The sequence below is a fragment of the Penicillium longicatenatum genome, assembly GCF_028827895.1.
Source record: "Penicillium longicatenatum strain IBT 33135 chromosome Unknown contig_4_segment0_segment0, whole genome shotgun sequence".
In the NCBI taxonomy this organism is placed as follows: Eukaryota; Fungi; Ascomycota; class Eurotiomycetes; order Eurotiales; family Aspergillaceae; genus Penicillium; species Penicillium longicatenatum.
Genome location: NW_026643122.1, coordinates 1,621,656 through 1,639,075, shown reverse-complemented (window position 1 = coordinate 1,639,075; position 17,420 = coordinate 1,621,656). Strand labels below are relative to the sequence as shown.

The following is a 17,420-nucleotide window of genomic DNA, read 5'->3' as shown; positions in this document are numbered from 1 at the left end:
GGTCTTTCTTGTCTGCGAGTTTTGGGCGGTGCATGTCGATGTAAAAGTTGAAACGGTTTGTTGTATACTGTTTAATGAAATAATATCGTACCTGGTCTACGTAAACGACCAGAATTACCATTCAACAATCCTTCCATATGCACGGCCCGGATTTACATTGGCCCGGTGAGGGTGGTTAGGGTGGTTAGGGTACGCTAAACTACATTAGGAAAACCTGTATGACTCTAGGGTGATACGTAGTATTTCCGAAAACTTTACCCTGAATCTTCCTCCCGGTCGCAATCTCCTGATCATGACACTTCCCCTTCAACTAATCTTCGCGTCAACCGTCTTGAAATGAAATCTTAGTGACCTCCCGTCTTTGATCTTCTACCCTTTTCATGCTCAGTCGGCAATTTCGCACTGACTGGCCCGGCCAAGAAACAAACCAAAACAAACGACGCGTGCTAACACCTCACCGCCCACGATGGCAAGGGCTGGTCCGGTCGGACCCACGCCGCCTCGACGAGTAACCCGGAGCCAGTCTCAAGACCCGAGTTATCAGAAGGTCTCTGTGAAGGGCGCGAGAAATTTTGCGACGCGAGATGGTATTTTTAACGGTATGAAATATTTCCCCCTTTTTTATAATTCCTTTTGGTCTGTGATTTGCGTGGAATTCACTTGTGGGTTCGTTATATGAAGTACATACATGTCCCATGCCAACCATCATACTCGCTTGTTCATTTCGCTAGAACAATGTTCTTCCCAATACTTTGATTCACATTCACTCCATCTCTTTTTTTCTTCAATTAAACAAACTCATGAAACATACTGACCCATTCAGGACTGAATACTGTCACTGAAGATACACCAATCTCTTCACGACAGACATCTATCTCCAAGAATGGATCGCCTGAGATATTGGGGACGCCCGAGCCTTTAGAGGAGAACGGCAATATCTCCGGTACCACATTCCTGGAGGCAGACGACCTCGACTCAGATGACGATGATGAGGCTTCTGGCGACCCCATTACCATGCTCGACGAGCTCCCAGATCTCCAGCAAGCAGCTTCCAGCTTAATGAGCCTGTTGGTATCCAACCAATCAGATCCAATAGGGATTGTGAACGCAGCGAAGCGCATGCGAGTAGCTGGTCTCGCAAGCAAAGAAAACAAACGGCTCAAATCGCACTGCAAAAAGCTTATTGAGAGGATGAAGTTGTATGGCGATCTGCCTTTCGTTGATGTCCCTCATATCCGAAGTTTGATTCCCTCTATCGCCGCAGGGGGAGATCATCAGCCGTGGAGCCCCTCCCCGACACTACACAGCGCGAACTGCGCCAGGTTGGCCATTGAGGTTCTGTTGTCAACTGCTGATTCAGGTTCGGCAAAACAGGTGGTTGAAAGTCTCAACAGCCAGTTCCCCGCCCCGTTCTTAGATCAGTTTGTCAACGGCCGTGATTCCAACCCGATCGGGTCGAGTGCGGCTGAAAAGGCTGCCTGGGAGCTTGCGCTTGATATCCGAACCCAGTATTTCATCATGGAATTTGAGCAACTTCAAACCGAAAAGGGCTTCGAGCCAAATCACCTTCTCCGGTCAGTATTCTATGACGAAACGAGACACGAGGGCGGCGAGTTGGATTCTCGCTGGCTTCGAGGATTCTCTTTGGAAGCAGCCTTCAGGGATGAGAACGGCTGTCTTCCAGACCGGTATCACGATTCTGTCCTGGATCGTATGGGGGAACTAGAACTCGGCCTCTTCGATGATGATGGCGCTCCCAATGCGAAAGGCCTGAGAGCTGCCTTCTCCTGGCAGAGGTTCTCTCTGCGCACAGCCCGTTTTCTTCACACTCGGGATAAGGAAATCCGACGTGACTTGAAAGTTCAGGCAAACTTTGATGATGTCCATGATCTTCTTGAAAGGAGAATCAAGGGTGAAACCACACCCGATGAGGAACATACGGAGCAGGAGTCCAGTATTTCCAACGCCGATGAATCGTCATTACAAATTTCATTATTAGATGATCAGAGTCCCGTGAGGGTCCAGTCGGTTCGGCAAATGTCGCCGTCCGCACAGCAAAGGTCATTTGCTACGGAAACTACACTTTCAGGTTCACCTGAAAAGTCTGTTGGACAGCCCAGTCCCACGAGGAACCAGTTGATTCGGCAGACGTCGCAGTCGGCACAGCATAGATCACTTGCTACGGAGCCTACGCTTTCAGGCTCACCTCAACAATCTGTTGGGCAGCCCAGTCCAGTTAGCCTGGGCAAACAGCCAGCGGCTTCACATTCCAATCGAAGGAAATCAGCCAAAGGCCAATTCTTGAACATGGACTCTATCACTCGTCTCAAACAACGTTTGAGTAGCGTCACGTCGAGTTCATTCCGTCCGGAACCGCGACCGGCAGCACCAACTTCCACCAGAAACGAGGAAACCACCTCAGATCAACATGGCGATGATTATACCAATGATTCTACGAACGACTTTTTTGATCTCAGTGGCAATCCAGATCAATCAACAACGCCTCCTGGCTCTGCCAGAACAAGGCAAGTGAGCTACAACCCCAGCCACCAGGTTGATACCCCAGGCCCAAGTCGACTTCGGGCACCCCCATTGACAAGCGACGAGCATGAAAACGACCAAACCACCCAGAAAACTGGGGAAGGGCCGTCTGTTCAAACACCGCAACGGACCATCTTCGATCGGCAGAAGAGCGCCATGAGAGTTTCCCCCATCGATGACGAAGCCGAGAGTCAGAGTGCAGAAAAACGAGCAGCTCAAACCAACGCCCTCAACTCCAAGAAACGCCCTCGGGAGGAAACAGATGATGAAGAGTCCGGGGATGAATTTGAGCAACATGCACGTCCCATCGATGTCGACGCAAAGCGAGCCACAAAACCACAGCCAAAGAAACGTGCTCCCCCGCGTGAGGAACATTCTACCACTCTCGACAGTGGCTCTGAAGCAAACCACCAACTCCAACAGCAACTTATGGCCTCAAGTCAGGATGTGCCTGTATCCCAGTCTTCACCCCGGCAATCCACAGTCTCCTCGTCTATGCCGCCACCACTTCGACCAACAACTACAGCAATGCCCCGACCGGCATCTACTTCACTCGCTCAGCCTATTGTACAGTCTTCCTGGTCAGCCCGAAATGTCAGCGGACAAACAGCTCCTGGTAAAGGTGGCAAATGGTCCCAAGAAGAAGATGATCGACTAATCCAAGGAATGGCTGTTCATGGTACCTCCTGGGCCACGATCATCAAGGAAGACAGCCTTTGTCCCGAAAGTGATGGCGGGCCTGTTTTCGCTTTGAGGCAGCGCAGTCAAATTGATATCAAGGATCGTGCACGTGTTCTGAAGAGGCGTATGCAGAAGTATGTTTTTCCCTTCGCTTGCCTGTACTTGATACTAACATCGGTGTTACAGGGCCGGACAACCTCTTCCTCCGGGACTCGCCAAGGCTTCCAAGGTGTCATACTGATTCTTCTCAGAGCTCCGGTCTCTCGCAAAGGCTCTCCAGTTTCCCTATATTCTTGGCGGTGGCTTGAATATCTTCTTGCTCTTGTTTTTTAGCGGTGTGCATGATACCAATGGGGTTGGGTTTTGCTCACGGGGTTTACTCAGGATTTGCTTTTGCCTTCATTGATTTCCGGTCGATACTTTCGCTTGTCTATATTGCCTATTAATACTCTCGGGTGGATACCGTCTATTTAGCCTAATGCTTATGGCCCTCTTTCTACATCACAAATTACCCTACATCCCTGAGAACAAGTCATCTACCGGGAATGATGGCCGAAGGATATCGAAGTCCATTCGGAAGACTAAGTCTAATCTAAAGATCCCATGTACAGAGTCTCAAATGAATGTAAGTAATACAGCCCAAGGGAAGTTAGTCCGAGCAGAACTGGCCAGGAGACATCCTCAAATCAAATCCCAGACAAACTGAACAAATCCGAACCCGCCTGCGAGTCCGGTGCAGTCCAGCGAACAATAGCTTCCCAATTAAGCCCACCAGCCTACCAGTAGGACCGGAGCGTATAGGTCTATTGTAATATGCAGTACTACGGTAACAGCATTAACAAAAACATCCCATCCAATGATACGCTTACAGCAACAAGCCCAAGCCAGCGACAAGCACACCGGCCATAGATCCGGCGCGCAATGTATTAGCAGCAGCATTGGGTGTCGCAGAAGGCGTCACGGTCGAAGTAACAGCAGCGATACCAGCAGAAGCAGCATTGGACTTGGCAGCGGAAGGGAGGGCAGTGATACCCGCCTTAGTTCCCATGGAGGAAGGGGCAGTGAGGATGTTGGTCGGCATGGAGGAGGGGTTGACAGTTGGAGCGACAATATTGCGACCCGTTTCAGCGGGGACAGTGGAGTTGGAATTGGAGTCGGAGTCGGAGTCGGAATCGTAGTCGCCGGTAGTGAGAACAGTGTAGACATTGATACCGCCACCTAAATGAGATACATTAGAATCAATTTGGAAGGTTTGTTGGGGTTCCAGGCAACAACGTACAATTATCCTCAGGCCAACCTGCGCAGTACTGATCACATTTGTCGTCGTCGAGCTTTGCGGAGGATAGCGGGATAGTATTGCTACAACCACAAGTAATGCCGTCCTTCAAAGCGGCAATATGGAAGCCAGCTTCAGTGCATTGGTTGAGGCAGAATCCGTGCGATTGGAATGTGTACTGCTTCACATCTTTGAGGTTGGGCACGGAGGAATAGCAACCGAGGGAGCTGGAGACAGCTGTCACAAGCGGGATAAGGGCAATCGAAGCGAGGAGCGACTGATACATACTGGAAGTATGAAAAGGGAAGTCGATAAAAGTTATGAAGGAGAGTAATTGTGTGTATAACGAAAGTTATGTTGTATACGGAATGCGCGGATGAAACGACAGAAGTATGCAACGACCAGCGAGACAGTACTGTGAAGAGGATAGAGAGCGAGAAAGTGTGAGGAAACGAAGGAAAAATCCGAAGCTCTACAGTCGCTTATGTCTCACTTAAAAGGGTCTGACATCTCCAAGCCCTGCTAGCCTATGAACCCGTGGACCCATTCTTGATGGATCATGAAACGGGGACGATGACGTGAAGCAAGAACGATTTGCCCTGAAACACTAGGCTGGAGGGTCTATTGAACTCTGTGTGGCGCCTTATTGGCTTGGGGCGTGATCGTCGTGGGATCGTCGTCCCCAGAGTGGGTGCGTCACTTCTTTGACGAACGAGTCAAGCGAGGAAAAGGTGAAGGCTTGCGAGTGATTTGCCACATTTTCGGTTCGGGTCCGTCTGGAGCCCCATTTGTGGGGATTTTGGAGGTGTTTGTGTGCATTTTTGGGGCAGCCCCTTTCACCCCTTTATGGGGATCGGCTATGGTGGAGGACGAGTGACGTTGAAGGAAGAGAACATACATAAAGAAAGGAAGCACAAGGTAGATCACACCTGACTGTTGCTTGGGATTCTGTGTGCACCGGTTTTTAGCTTCGGTTCCACCCGCTCAGGAACCAAACCCTCGGCTTTCTTGGTAAACACGGCCATTGAGTATTCGCTACGCCTACCAATTTCTCACAACACTTATTAAACTAATTACTAGCTTGTACCGGATCAATTCTTCACTCTATCAATTCCAACATGACCTATACGATAAACATTGCCGACTCATCGGCAAACCCTCAAAACAACTACCAAATGGGGCAAAAAGCGGCATCCTCCGCGTGAGGGGAAGATAAGATAGCGACCATGGTGCAATTGCATATAAACATTCGCTCCTGCAGGTTCAAGTGTAACCTCTCGAGTCTCGAGTATATCAATCACAATGAAGGCGATCACGCTTCTCAGCTTGGCATCTCTGCCATCCACCCTGGCGTTGAACATCCCGTCCCAGCAGATCCTCTTCCCAGAGTCTCATAATGCAGCCAACCCCTCTACCCGGGAGACCTGTCCCCAGGCAGAGAAGGTTGCAACCCCAAATGACGGACTGCACTCTGCAATGATCTTCCTCGAGGATGCAGCTTTCCGTGCCCGTCAGGCAAATAGGCTCTCGCGGGCCGTGCAAGTCCCCACAACAGTCGGAGACTATGCCACAGACCCGTACGACGAGGCGTTCGAGCCGGTAGTGGAGTTTCAGAAGTTGTTACAGGAGATGTTTCCCCTAGTGTAAGTTCCTAAATTAATAAAGTTGAAATGTGAAACACAGCTTAAACAAAACTATGACTGACAATTCTTCAGACACGCCCATGCTGAGCTCGACCACATCAACCGCCTCGGTCTAGTCTTCACCTTCCAAGGCAAAGATACAACCCGCAAACCGATTCTCTTCATGGCCCACCAAGATGTAGTCCCAATTGACGACCCATCCGACTGGACCCACCCGCCCTTCTCAGGCCACTTCGACGGCGAATGGATCTGGGGCCGCGGTTCAAGCGACTGCAAGAACGTGCTGATAGGACTGATGTCTACACTGGAAGACCTCCTCACGCAGGACTGGCGTCCAACCCGCACAATCCTCTTCGCATTCGGGTACGACGAGGAATCCCACGGCTGGCTAGGCGCAGGCTCAATCGCGCCCGCTCTAGAAGCGAAATACGGTAAAGACAGCTTCGAGTTCATCCTCGATGAAGGCGGCATGGGACTCCAAAGTCTCGGTTCCGCCGCTGATGATGGCGAAGTCCTCTACGCCTTGCCCGGCGTCGGCGAGAAGGGTAGCTTAGATCTAGTAATGGAGCTCGCCGTCCCAGGCGGCCATAGCTCCGTCCCACCGGCACACACAGGCATCGGAATTATGGCCGAGATCCTCTACGAATTTGAACGCCAAGATCTCTTCACAGCCTGGCTAGATGAGTCTCATCCTGCATTCGGGATGCTAGCCTGCCAAGCTCAGTACTCGCCATCGCACGTCGAATCCTGGCTATCGACCAAACTAGCCGCAGGCGACGCCGCCGCTCTAGCCGAATCAGTCGCGCAGTCCCGTGGTCCCGCTGTCCGCTATACACTCCAGACATCGCAGGCCGCGGACCTGATTCACGGTGGCGTGAAGACTAACGCTCTACCAGAGAAAATCTCAGCCGTGGTAAACTACCGGGTCGCACTACACCAAACGCCCGATCTGGTCTTCGAGCGTGCAGTCCGCCTAATCACCCCCATCGCAGCCAAGCACAACGTCTCGGTATCAATCGATTATCCCGGTGTTGAGATCGCCACCATGCCTGACGTCGTCGCTGGAGATCGTACTCTCTCCCTCTCGCCTCTAAGTGACCCCTTGGTTCCTGCACCGATCTCCCCAACTGATCCGCTGACCTCGAAGACGTGGGCGCGTTTCTCGGGCGTGGCGCGGAGCGTGTTTGAATCGCACCCGAATCCTCTGCTCAAGTCTGAGGAGAAGTCTAACCCGACTGTTGTTGTTTCGGGTGATGTCATGACTGGAAATACTGATACGCGCTTCTATTGGGATCTTTCGGAGAACATTTATCGCTGGAGTCCGTCTCGAGCGGGTGGATCAGCAAATATTCATACTGTTGATGAGCGGATGCATTTAGATGCGCATTTGGAGGGTATGATGCTTTACTATGGTATGTTACTAATTTTGGGTCCATCTGTTCGTGCTGTTATTGGTTTTGCTAATGGCCTGTCTAGATTTGATCCGCTCGTTCGATGAATGGGAGCAGAACTCAGAGTAAGGTTATATTGGGAACCAAAGAGTCATCTTAGCTTTGGGTTTTCCGTTATGGAGCTGCGCTCCAGTTGATGAGTTGACGAACGTACGAATGGATGTAGTAACGTAAGTAGTAGAAAGGGAGATAAAATGCAATTCGGTTGGATTTGTTGATGCATGGCATTTTACAAGACGGTAACGAGGTCTTACATGGAGTACTATATTATTTTCGAAAATTGTTCGCTTAAGTGGGTAGGTCCTGGTTCGATGCACGTCATGCAATTGTGTGGAGCACGTGATCTGTGGCCGATCGAATGGCTACCCAAACACCTCTAAACCTATTCTCTCCCTTCACGCTAAGTTAAGATTACTATCCAGCAGCACCCCAAAGCACCAGTTTTACTTACGGAGGGAAGAATATTTCATCAAAAAGTAAAATTGAATATGTATAGAGAAGAAAACCCCAGGCCCAAGGAACCAGGAACAAACCAACGCACATGGCCGTCGAGTAAAAGCAGACGGTTTTATGGATGGGTATCAGGGATGCATGCAAGAAAGGATAAAAGGATATTCCACGCCTCAAAATGGCGTGAAATGCCCAAAAAACGAGTGGATGACGTCCAGCGCGTCGTCGAGCCTGTCCAGATTGACCAAATCAGGACTCCGACAATCCAACTCACAATCAATGATGATAGGCGGATTGTCAGGAGAGGAACGACATGAGATCAAGTTAACAAATAAATAAATGCACAAGAAGCGAAGGTGATGGTCTTTTACGCGGTGACTAGGAGGGGCGCGAAGTGCCCGCCTACTACGGGTCGAGCGAAGAAGTTTGCGGAGGTATAGCTGTGTCTTGTTAGTTTGAGTTACGAGGGCAATGGTCGGTATGACGTACTCTCCAGTGATGGTGTCGTAAAGGTCGGTTAGGGCCTTGTTTGTTGGGGTATTATTGATCCAGGTGAATAGGTGTTCGAAGATCTGGGTTCGTGTGTCGGTTGACGCGATAGCTGCGACGAATGATTGCCAGTCGCCTATGTTCAAGTTAGCATCCGGGCGGAAATATATTTGAAGTGGGCTTACTCTTGGTGTAAGTGTGGCGAGTGTCAAGGGGAACGCCATAAGTATTGAACACTGTAGGGTAGAAGTTGCTCTGCATCTGGTAAACAGACTGCGGCACGAGGCCCAGGCCCAACTGGGCGTCAGCGTAGAGGTTGTACAGAAGGCCTATAGACATCATCAGCGCATGTATTTTCCAAAAAGTTCACAACTTGACTGACCGTGGCTGCTGGTGTTGCCGTAGCTCAAGGTGGCATGGGGCGGGGAGGCATCATGGTTGATACCCAGGGTCTGCCATTTGGTAATGTAGTCATGGGCAATGCTAGAATAGTTGGCGGCATCGGCGGTGTGGCCGGTCTCGTTCGCAATGACAGCCATAGCCTCAATAGCAATCATACCCTTCAGAGCCAGGTTGGTTTGGTTTCTAATAATCGTCAGTCCTGGATTTCTGGTTGAAACGGTAGCTCGAGTTACTTACGCCAGGGATCCAGCAAAGTCATCCGTCGAAATCTGGTTTGCAGGGTACAGCGCCTCGGCGATAAGGTACTCGGTCCACTGGGTGAGCAAGTCGTAGTGCTTGGCTAAATAATCCGTGTCTTTGGCCTTTTGCGCGTAAGCCAAGGTCATGATAACCATGTTTCCACACTCCTCCAAAGGCATCTTTTCATCGCTGCCATCATTGTGACCGGTAGCATTTGGGTAGTTGGAGCCCATGTCGTGCATAGCCCAATCATTGGGGTACTTTCCAGCTTCTTGGTTCTCATACAGCGGAGCCATAATCAGCTTGAGATATTCTGGGTTGATGTAGAGTAAAAATGGGTAAGCCGGGAACATGACATCAACGGTATTGAGATTTCCATCGGACGAGATTTCCTTCATGAACAGGTACATCGCGTCTTCCGTTCCACAGAGCTGAGTAGCACCTAACATTTGTCGTGCCGAAAGAGAAGTAAGCGCGAGATAGTCGGTGCCGCCGATAGCAGTTGAGTCCGCGGCCACCTTGCTATCGAACGTACTGCACAGGGCGCTGGCATCGCTAAAGTCCTTGTGGAAGTACGACAAAGCTTCCAACTCGGTGTCAAAGTACGCCTTCCACAGGGACTGTACGGGAGCATAGGCAGAAGCACCCTCATACTGGACTGCCTCATCTTGGGTGACACCAATGGAGAAAAGCGTGCTGACAGGAGACGAGGACACGGAGCCTAGGTCGGATGCAAATGCAAACACTGGCCAGTTATCCTGAATAGCGCGGTAGTTGGTATCAACACCATTGGTGAGGACGCCATTGGACGAAAACTGTCCACGCACAACGGTATCCTCGCCTGACTGATGAGTCGTGCTATCGGCGACATCGGTGGCCCAGTACCAGTTGCCCCACTCGCCCTGCTGGTTAACCTCGGAGAATGCAAGCTGAGTCTGACGGTAGACCTTGTGATAAGCGATATCACCAGTTGTGCCATACTCCCATTGAGCAATTGCGCTTCTGTCGCCAGATACCCATTCTGTCCATGTCAGTATGTCCCAATTGCAATTGGAACCTCTCAGAACAGGGGCTTACCAGCAGAAATATCGGCGTAGACCTGCACCTCATGGGCCTTGCCATCAAGGGATGACACTTCAACGTTCAGGTAGGAAAAAACAAGGGATTGACGAGTAAGATCACCAGGCGTAATTGGTGACATGAAGGTGATATTCATTTCCACCGCATCAGCAACATTCATGGTGAAGATGCTTTTGGTGGAAGTGTACTCCAGCGCGGTTTGGTTGACAGTCGTGGATCCAGGCAGGCCCATCCAAGTATAGGCTACTCCGTCAACACGAACCAAGCCACACCATCCAGTTATTTGGTTCCTATCCGCGTAACACACTTTAGTTATGGTTTGAGCATCATTGCAGATCCCAAACTTACTCCCAGAACTTCGGCCATTCGCCAGCCAGGTACCCACCATCACCACCGTCGGTGCCAACGTCGAGCCAGGTGCTGAGGTACGGCGACTTGACAGCCAAAGGCACAGCTGGTGGACGAGCAGGCGAAAAGGTGGACGTTGCGCCAACCGAAGCCACAAGGGACCCGACTAGGAGCCCGAGATGAAACAGCTGCATTGTGCCAGTTACCGTTGAAAAAGGATTGGACGGGATCAAAGCGATTAACCCAGGAGCTTGTCCTCTGATATTTATTTGTCGAAAGGAGTGAAAACAAACGTAAACAGGAGCGAAATAATGGGAAGCTCCGAAAGCAAGCTGCACGAGCAGTGTGGAGAGCAAGTTGCAGAAAGGATCGACGTTGTGTTTACAGGAATGCCAGGGACATTTTTATAGTCGAGCTGCCAGCCGAGCAAGACAAAAAAAGGGGAACCTTATAGGTCCGTCTCAGGCCCGCATGCCAGAATGCTCCGCTCTACGGCCAAAAGAAAAGGAAAACAATCTAATGCGATGGGGTGATTTCACCGAGCAGCAGACCTGCATGGGTCGAAAGTTCCGAGCGCACAAGTCGGCTGATTTCCGTCAGTGCCCGAACAATGAGATCTCATGCGGCCTCATCGACCATATGGCAAGGGATGGGAAGACGTGATGTGAGGGGTTGGCAAGATCCATCGCAGTGCAGGGGTAGGATAGGGGGTTCACTTGAATTGGGACTAATTGGACTAACTCCGAGCGAGTGAAATGCGGTCAACGAAAGTAATATCCCAGGTCGCATGGAACAAGCAGCGGTCCATGCAAGATCGACGACAGTGGCGTCAGCGAGTAAAGATAGCGTATTTAGCGTTTGGCTGAGCAGCTCGCAGGTGACAGAGCACACGGGATGGCGCAAATAAAGATGCGGAGAAAACGAGTGTGATGTGGATAAAATAGATGAACGAACGTCTGCATGGCTCCAAATGACGGATGAGTGCAAGAAATGTACGGTTCATAGCGTTGTTCATCAGGCAAGCAATACATCGTGGGGAAGGTGCCAGGTGGGCGTGATGCCATCATGCGCACGACTTCCCTCGGCAGTCGGCTTGGTGCAAATCTGTTGCTTGGCAATATCATTCAGACTATTGATGTTAGTGCCCGAGAAATCTGCGGGGGTTGATCAGCAGAGCGGATCCTGAGTCATCTCGTGAAGCTCGAGTACAACATGGATACAAGCACGACATGGAAAACTGAATATGAGACGATCCGTCGGGGACCTGCAGCGGTAGATCGATTATGCTCCTCATGGTTTATCGCAGTGTTCAAATCAGAGAGACTCCCCTTGCAGGAGAATAGGGCTGTACGCGTCAGCCCCTTGATACGATCCCGGTCGCACCAAGTGCGAAAAAGTAACCGGTACTTCTTTTGAGGTTTGGAGTGATCGTGTGAGCCAAGTACCGGCTACCCGATCTGCGCCCCACATCTGAGGGCACAGGTCCCTTGCTGAGGACTCAGATTGTGATACGTCGGATGTTCTCTCAGGGGGAAATGAACCAAGGTAATCTGTCATCCTTCGAGGATATATCTCCGGCGTGGGTGTGTGTCGTCGAGGATTGGAGGAAATACATGAGAGCGGATGTAACATATTGTATTTTTTGTGGAGGTCGGCTGCCGTGTTAAATCTACACTACTTTGCGTTGACTCCGCCTTGTGATCAAGTTTCTTCAGGAAATTTCCACATTCGGCAATTACTGTATGGTGGCACAACCCACGGACCTACTGACTAGTTCATAAAAAGTTCCTTCTCCTTTGGTTTTAGACATGCAGCCGTGCAGACCTCGCGTACTGGGACCTCACCGCTCACTATCGAGACGATATCACCGTGACTCAAGTGGAGATGTGTGATATTATCCAACTGAAATGATGGTCCGAGCCCTGAACTAGTTGACTTTTGCGTCTTGAATGGTCCGCGAAGAATATGTATCATGAGCTCACGACATAGCTCGGTGCCCCATCCCGGTCATCTCGGCTGTCATACGCAGATCGTGCCTCAAACGTGGACATTTCCCAGTAAATTGGGATTGCATCTGCACATCAATGTACATTGTCATTGGCGGGATACCATGGAAGGGATTTACTCGACTTGATGAGGGCCGAGCTTCAGATTCGAGATCAAAAGTTACGCATAAACCCGATATTAGGCCGACGGTGATATCGGGGCCTTCCCATCTGCTTCACTACCGTAGTGCTTAGTGCAAGAAGACTCGGATAAATGCCAATGCCCATGTGGTCTTCGAGGACTGGGCAAATTCCTTGGAGATTCTTGAGCAACGTATGCAGACTTTCAAGGTTGCACACAAAGAAGCAAAATCCAATAAATATTATCGTCATGCATGTTTATCCGGGTCCTCGAAAGCATCTGTTACGTCGCGAACACATAGTGCGCTACTATATCAATCGGTACCCGGGCATATCCGTAGCTTGCGGATATAATTAGTCTTTTGACTCAGTTGGCTACGCTCCTGCCCGGGAGAGTTATGGTCCTAACAGCATCCATATTAAACATATCACTTGCTCTGCCCAGGAGGCACATCGGGCCATCCATTCCTAATAAAGCCCTTGCTACTGTGGACCTACACATATATATATAAGAATATGATGTTGGATACCTGGGTTGGGTAGGAAGCACCTCGGGTCTACTTTATATATCCTCATTGAGATGCTTTGAAATTACACACCTGTGTGCATACCGTTTACGAAGTGGAAGGCAGGCCGACCTTCCTCGGGTCTTCTTTTAAGACAAGTTTTTTTTTTTTTTTTTTTCCTAACGGATTTCCAGTTTGATATTTGACAATCGGCTTTTGTAGTGGATGAAAAGCTAGCAGACAGGAAATTGCTCGATATATCCGTTCATGTGAATATCTACAGTAGAATAACCCGGAAGCAAAGAAACTAGTAGACTGGCGCATCTTTCAAGGCTTGCATTTCGCTACTAGTATAATGACTCGTGATCAATGATTTGAATCATGAACTACGACTTGATAGGTACGACTGGTGCCCAGGTGCAAAATAAGGCGTGAGAGCCATGAGGTGTCAAATGGCCTTGGACCGACTACATAGAACATTTGCAGACAGGACAGTGCCCAGGTGAATGCAACTGAAAATTTCATAAATCGTAAGATTCAGATGAACTCGGAAATTTTTGATTTTTGTTTCATTCAGGGGAATCTATGCACAGGCCTGAGATGTGCCAGGGCATGAGACCCTTCACGCGTCGTCTCATGCAGCCCAAGTCCAGTTCCAGCCACTTCGGCGTGAAAAAGCGACGTAAACCCAGTTCTCAAATAACACCGAATAACCACGCGCACCGAACCCAAAGACCCATTTTCCATGCGAGTCCCTTAAATGTGGGTGTCGTAGGCGATGGGGACAACGGTCTCGGGGGCGTTACCGGCCTGGGAGACCAGGTGGCCCTCACGGGGACCAACGGCCTGGCGCTTCAGGTGGACGTGGATGCCCTTCTCCTTGGCCTCACGCTTCTTGAGGGCGTTCTCCTTGACACGGTTGATGAACTCCTCACGGGAGCGGGAGTGCTGGACGTGCTCAATACGGACGCTGATGCGCTTCTCGAGGTAGCGGTTGTCGACGCGCTTGTAGAGGAGGACACCGACCGAGGACTTGGTGACGTTGTAGACGACACCGGTCTTACCGTGGTAAACCTTGTGGGGCATACTGTTCAAAGTCTCAGTTACTGTTTTCCAATCAAAGAGCATATGGGTGTGCATGTCGCATGTCTTTGGCGAAATTCATGTTGCTCATTGCAAGAAATTGGGCGAAAAAAAAAAATCAAAGGGGACTTCGGATTGTACTGACCCCTTCTGAACGGCACCGTTAACCTTGATGTCGACAATATCGCCAACACTGTAAAATTTGTCAGAACCTCCATTTCTTGGAATTTTCACATAAAATATCGAGTTTGGAGTCGTTCGTACCGGTAGGTCTTCATGTAGGTAGACAGACGGATCATACCGTGCTCCTTGAAGGAGCGGCTGAAGGCATACTGTTCATCTCGTCAGTTTGGTCGTTCTCTCCTCATTTTTCGTTCCTCCTCCGACAAGGTCGTAAATCGGCCAGTCGCAGAGATTCTAGCAAGAGATTGATGGCGACGTACCCGGGTGCCGGCACGCAGACCGTACGAGTGAGGCATGGCGACGGTGTTGGTGTTTGGTTTTGGTGGTGAGAATTGGCGACAGCGGGCCTTTGATCAAGGTTGAAGCACAAGACCCGATTATTGTGCGCGTCATGTGATATGTGGGTCCGTGGGATCCGTGACCCAGCCAGCCCTAAGCCCTCGGGAAGCCAATATAACCCAATACGGACTAGTGTGGAATAAGCGATTACGGAGTTGAACTTCTGCTTTTCGAACTTTGGACGTTTCCTCGTAGTGTGCTCAACTTCGCGACAACTCAGCAACCATGGCCCCGTGAGTATACAGATATCATCGGAGATGCATTGTCGCATTATTCTGACCGTTGAAATTATAGTCGCGTTTACTCCAAGACCTACAAGGTCCCCCGTCGCCGTAAGTGAAATTTCGAATATCCCACCAAATCTCTTAAGTCCAATCGCTAACTTCCATTGCAGCCTTCGAGTCGGCCCGTCTGTTAGTACTCTCCGGCCACTGATCAGAAGCGTGCTTCTGTTTATGTCGTGACGTTCCAACTAACCTTTTTCTAGTGACTCGGAACTGAAGGTTGTCGGCGAGTACGGCCTCCGCAACAAGCGTGAGGTTTGGCGTGTCCAGCTTACCCTGTCCAAGATTCGTCGTGCTGCTCGGTATGTGGAGGAACAATTGGATCGTCGAAGGGAATGCAAAGGCTAACATCTCGCTAGTGAGCTGCTCACTCTCGATGAGAAGGACCCCAAGCGTCTGTTCGAGGGTAACGCCCTGATTCGCCGTCTTGTGCGCATTGGTGTTCTCGACGAGTCCCGCATGAAGCTCGATTACGTCCTTGCCCTTAAGGTCGAGGATTTCCTTGAGCGCCGTCTCCAGACCTGCGTGTACAAGCTTGGCCTCGCCAAGTCCATCCACCACGCCCGTGTCCTGATCAAGCAGCGCCACATCCGTGTCGGCAAGCAGATCGTCAACGTTCCCTCCTTCATGGTCCGCCTTGACTCCCAGAAGCACATCGACTTCGCTCTCACCTCGCCCTTCGGTGGTGGCCGTCCCGGCCGTGTTCGCCGCAAGAAGGCCGCTGCCGCCGCCGGTGGTGGTGACGGTGAGGAGGCTGAGGAGGATGAGGAGTAAATTAGCACCTAAAAAAGACAACGGGGCGTCCGGTCGGGTTTCGCTTTGGGCAGATCAAAATTCTGGGGGTCCTGATGGCTGCAGCATCTAGCGCTTTATGTTGTATGATCATGCGAATCGAATGAATAAAACACCAGCCTGAAAATGGCTTCCATTCGAACCCGAATCTCTGCATACCATGTAATTCATTCTGTATCCAGCCTACCAGGCTTCCAGTGTAAAAGTACAGTTATAGTCCTAAACGCCATTACCATATCATTCGGTCATGTCTTCGTCGATCAATATCGGAGCATTTTCATCCCTCCACACCAACCATCTCCTTCAATGTCTCCTCTGCACTGCGGTACCACCGACCCATTTCTTCAGTGCCGTCAGTCTCACCCTCCTGCTTCTTCCGTCTCGCTTCGCGTGCCTGTGCAACGGCTTCGATCTTCCGCCGCTCGAGCATCGTACACTCCCTCTCAATCGCCTCAGCTTCCCGAGTCTTACGAGGCAAGGAGTTCTGGACCGCAGCAATCTGGCGATTAAGCGCAGCTAATTCTGCTTCGCGGTCCGAGAGTAATTCCATAGTGGCAGGGAGAGGCAGATTTTGAGACGATCGAGGATCCGACGTATCCATATTGGCGACTTGCTTTGCGCGAAGGCCCGCAATAGTGCCCTCTAGGTTCTCAATTGACTCCGGCAGACTTGCGAGCTGCGCTTCTTGGACTTTGACGTTCTTGTAGCCTGTCGCAAACATATTATTAGCGGCCTCTTCGTGTGGATAGAATTCCCTTCCAATAAGAGCTTACGGCTGGCCAGGTCACGGCTCATTTTCTCCATCTCTTCGATCATCATGCGGGCTTCTTCTTTCCGTGCCTTGAGCTCTGCCTTCACCTCCGCCAGTTGTGTCTCTAACTCCACATTTTCATTGTGACCCACTACGAGGGGTGGATCGCCTACGATCGCTCGGAGAAACTTTTCTTTGGTGACTTGCTCGAGATAGGAGAATCGCAATTTGGAGAAAAGCTCCTGTAGAACCACCGAGAAGTTAGCGAATGCGATCCTAGGCAATAAAGAAGAAGGAAAGGCGGGTAGCAGACCTTGTAGTGTGTCAAGTCAGCCTCGAGCGAGGCAGGGGTTGGATCATTCAGGTTTGACAATGAGACGTCTGATCCTCGCTTTGAAGGCGAGAAGGTCGCGTCGCCGACGTCCGAGATGGGTTCTGCGATCCGGATGATACTGAGGTGCTGCTTCAAATCGCCTTGCTCCTGTTGGAGCTGCTGCAGAACTGCCAATGCTTCTGATACGTTATCTGTCATTTTTAGCGGATACTGTCCTAGAACAAACGTGTGCTAGTGTCGTACGGGGATGGTGAGGATGTCTTTTACGCTGCAATCGTGAGGGCGTTGTTTATCTTTTGGCTTATCGCGATAAGAAGGCGGTAAGAGACCAATCGACGATCTGGAAGGTGCAATTGCCATATTTCTTTTCTCCACATGATGCAATGCAAGGGGTGCCCAGCTAGATTACAGGCTTGCTGCT

The 17,420-nt window shown here is 50.5% G+C and overlaps 8 protein-coding genes across 8 annotated transcripts; 4 read left to right on the top strand and 4 right to left on the bottom strand.

The window, feature by feature from the left end:
- Positions 1 to 466: 466 nt before the first annotated feature.
- N7484_007431 (telomere repeat binding factor family protein) lies at positions 467 to 3,463 on the top strand (the record flags this gene model as incomplete). Its single annotated transcript, XM_057117818.1, has 3 exons — positions 467 to 599; positions 824 to 3,356; positions 3,409 to 3,463. 3 exons carry the CDS (start codon positions 467 to 469, stop codon positions 3,461 to 3,463), a joined length of 2,721 nt encoding a protein of 906 aa, XP_056970853.1.
- A 624-nt stretch (positions 3,464 to 4,087) lies between these two features.
- Positions 4,088 to 4,784, bottom strand: N7484_007430 (WSC domain-containing protein; the record flags this gene model as incomplete). Its single annotated transcript, XM_057117817.1, has 2 exons — positions 4,088 to 4,440; positions 4,502 to 4,784. 2 exons carry the CDS (start codon positions 4,782 to 4,784, stop codon positions 4,088 to 4,090), a joined length of 636 nt encoding a protein of 211 aa, XP_056970852.1.
- A 1,016-nt stretch (positions 4,785 to 5,800) lies between these two features.
- cps1 (Gly-Xaa carboxypeptidase) lies at positions 5,801 to 7,661 on the top strand (the record flags this gene model as incomplete). The annotated part of the gene is made up of 3 exons (XM_057117816.1): positions 5,801 to 6,141; positions 6,214 to 7,553; positions 7,618 to 7,661. 3 exons carry the CDS (start codon positions 5,801 to 5,803, stop codon positions 7,659 to 7,661), a joined length of 1,725 nt encoding a protein of 574 aa, XP_056970851.1.
- Positions 7,662 to 8,409: 748 nt separating this feature from the next.
- Positions 8,410 to 10,795, bottom strand: gta1 (glutaminase GtaA; the record flags this gene model as incomplete). The annotated part of the gene is made up of 7 exons (XM_057117815.1): positions 8,410 to 8,482; positions 8,532 to 8,667; positions 8,717 to 8,860; positions 8,914 to 9,116; positions 9,171 to 10,194; positions 10,251 to 10,543; positions 10,602 to 10,795. The coding sequence occupies 7 exons, from the start codon at positions 10,793 to 10,795 to the stop codon at positions 8,410 to 8,412; spliced, it is 2,067 nt and encodes a 688-aa protein (XP_056970850.1).
- Positions 10,796 to 11,072: 277 nt separating this feature from the next.
- Positions 11,073 to 11,264, top strand: N7484_007427 (uncharacterized protein; the record flags this gene model as incomplete). The annotated part of the gene is made up of 1 exon (XM_057117814.1): positions 11,073 to 11,264. The coding sequence occupies one exon, from the start codon at positions 11,073 to 11,075 to the stop codon at positions 11,262 to 11,264; it is 192 nt and encodes a 63-aa protein (XP_056970849.1).
- A 2,484-nt stretch (positions 11,265 to 13,748) lies between these two features.
- N7484_007426 (60S ribosomal protein eL21) lies at positions 13,749 to 14,842 on the bottom strand. The gene is made up of 4 exons (XM_057117813.1): positions 14,760 to 14,842; positions 14,581 to 14,648; positions 14,462 to 14,509; positions 13,749 to 14,320 (listed from the first exon to the last, which is right to left on the bottom strand). Exons 1-4 carry the CDS (start codon positions 14,793 to 14,795, stop codon positions 13,990 to 13,992), a joined length of 483 nt encoding a protein of 160 aa, XP_056970848.1. The 5' UTR covers positions 14,796 to 14,842; the 3' UTR covers positions 13,749 to 13,989.
- Positions 14,843 to 14,964: 122 nt separating this feature from the next.
- Positions 14,965 to 16,062, top strand: N7484_007425 (40S ribosomal protein uS4). Its single transcript, XM_057117812.1, has 5 exons — positions 14,965 to 15,071; positions 15,133 to 15,170; positions 15,233 to 15,251; positions 15,326 to 15,424; positions 15,482 to 16,062. The coding sequence occupies exons 1-5, from the start codon at positions 15,064 to 15,066 to the stop codon at positions 15,894 to 15,896; spliced, it is 579 nt and encodes a 192-aa protein (XP_056970847.1). The 5' UTR covers positions 14,965 to 15,063; the 3' UTR covers positions 15,897 to 16,062.
- A 129-nt stretch (positions 16,063 to 16,191) lies between these two features.
- On the bottom strand, positions 16,192 to 17,197 carry N7484_007424 (uncharacterized protein; the record flags this gene model as incomplete). Its single annotated transcript, XM_057117811.1, has 3 exons — positions 16,192 to 16,622; positions 16,688 to 16,907; positions 16,979 to 17,197. 3 exons carry the CDS (start codon positions 17,195 to 17,197, stop codon positions 16,192 to 16,194), a joined length of 870 nt encoding a protein of 289 aa, XP_056970846.1.
- Positions 17,198 to 17,420: the final 223 nt, after the last annotated feature.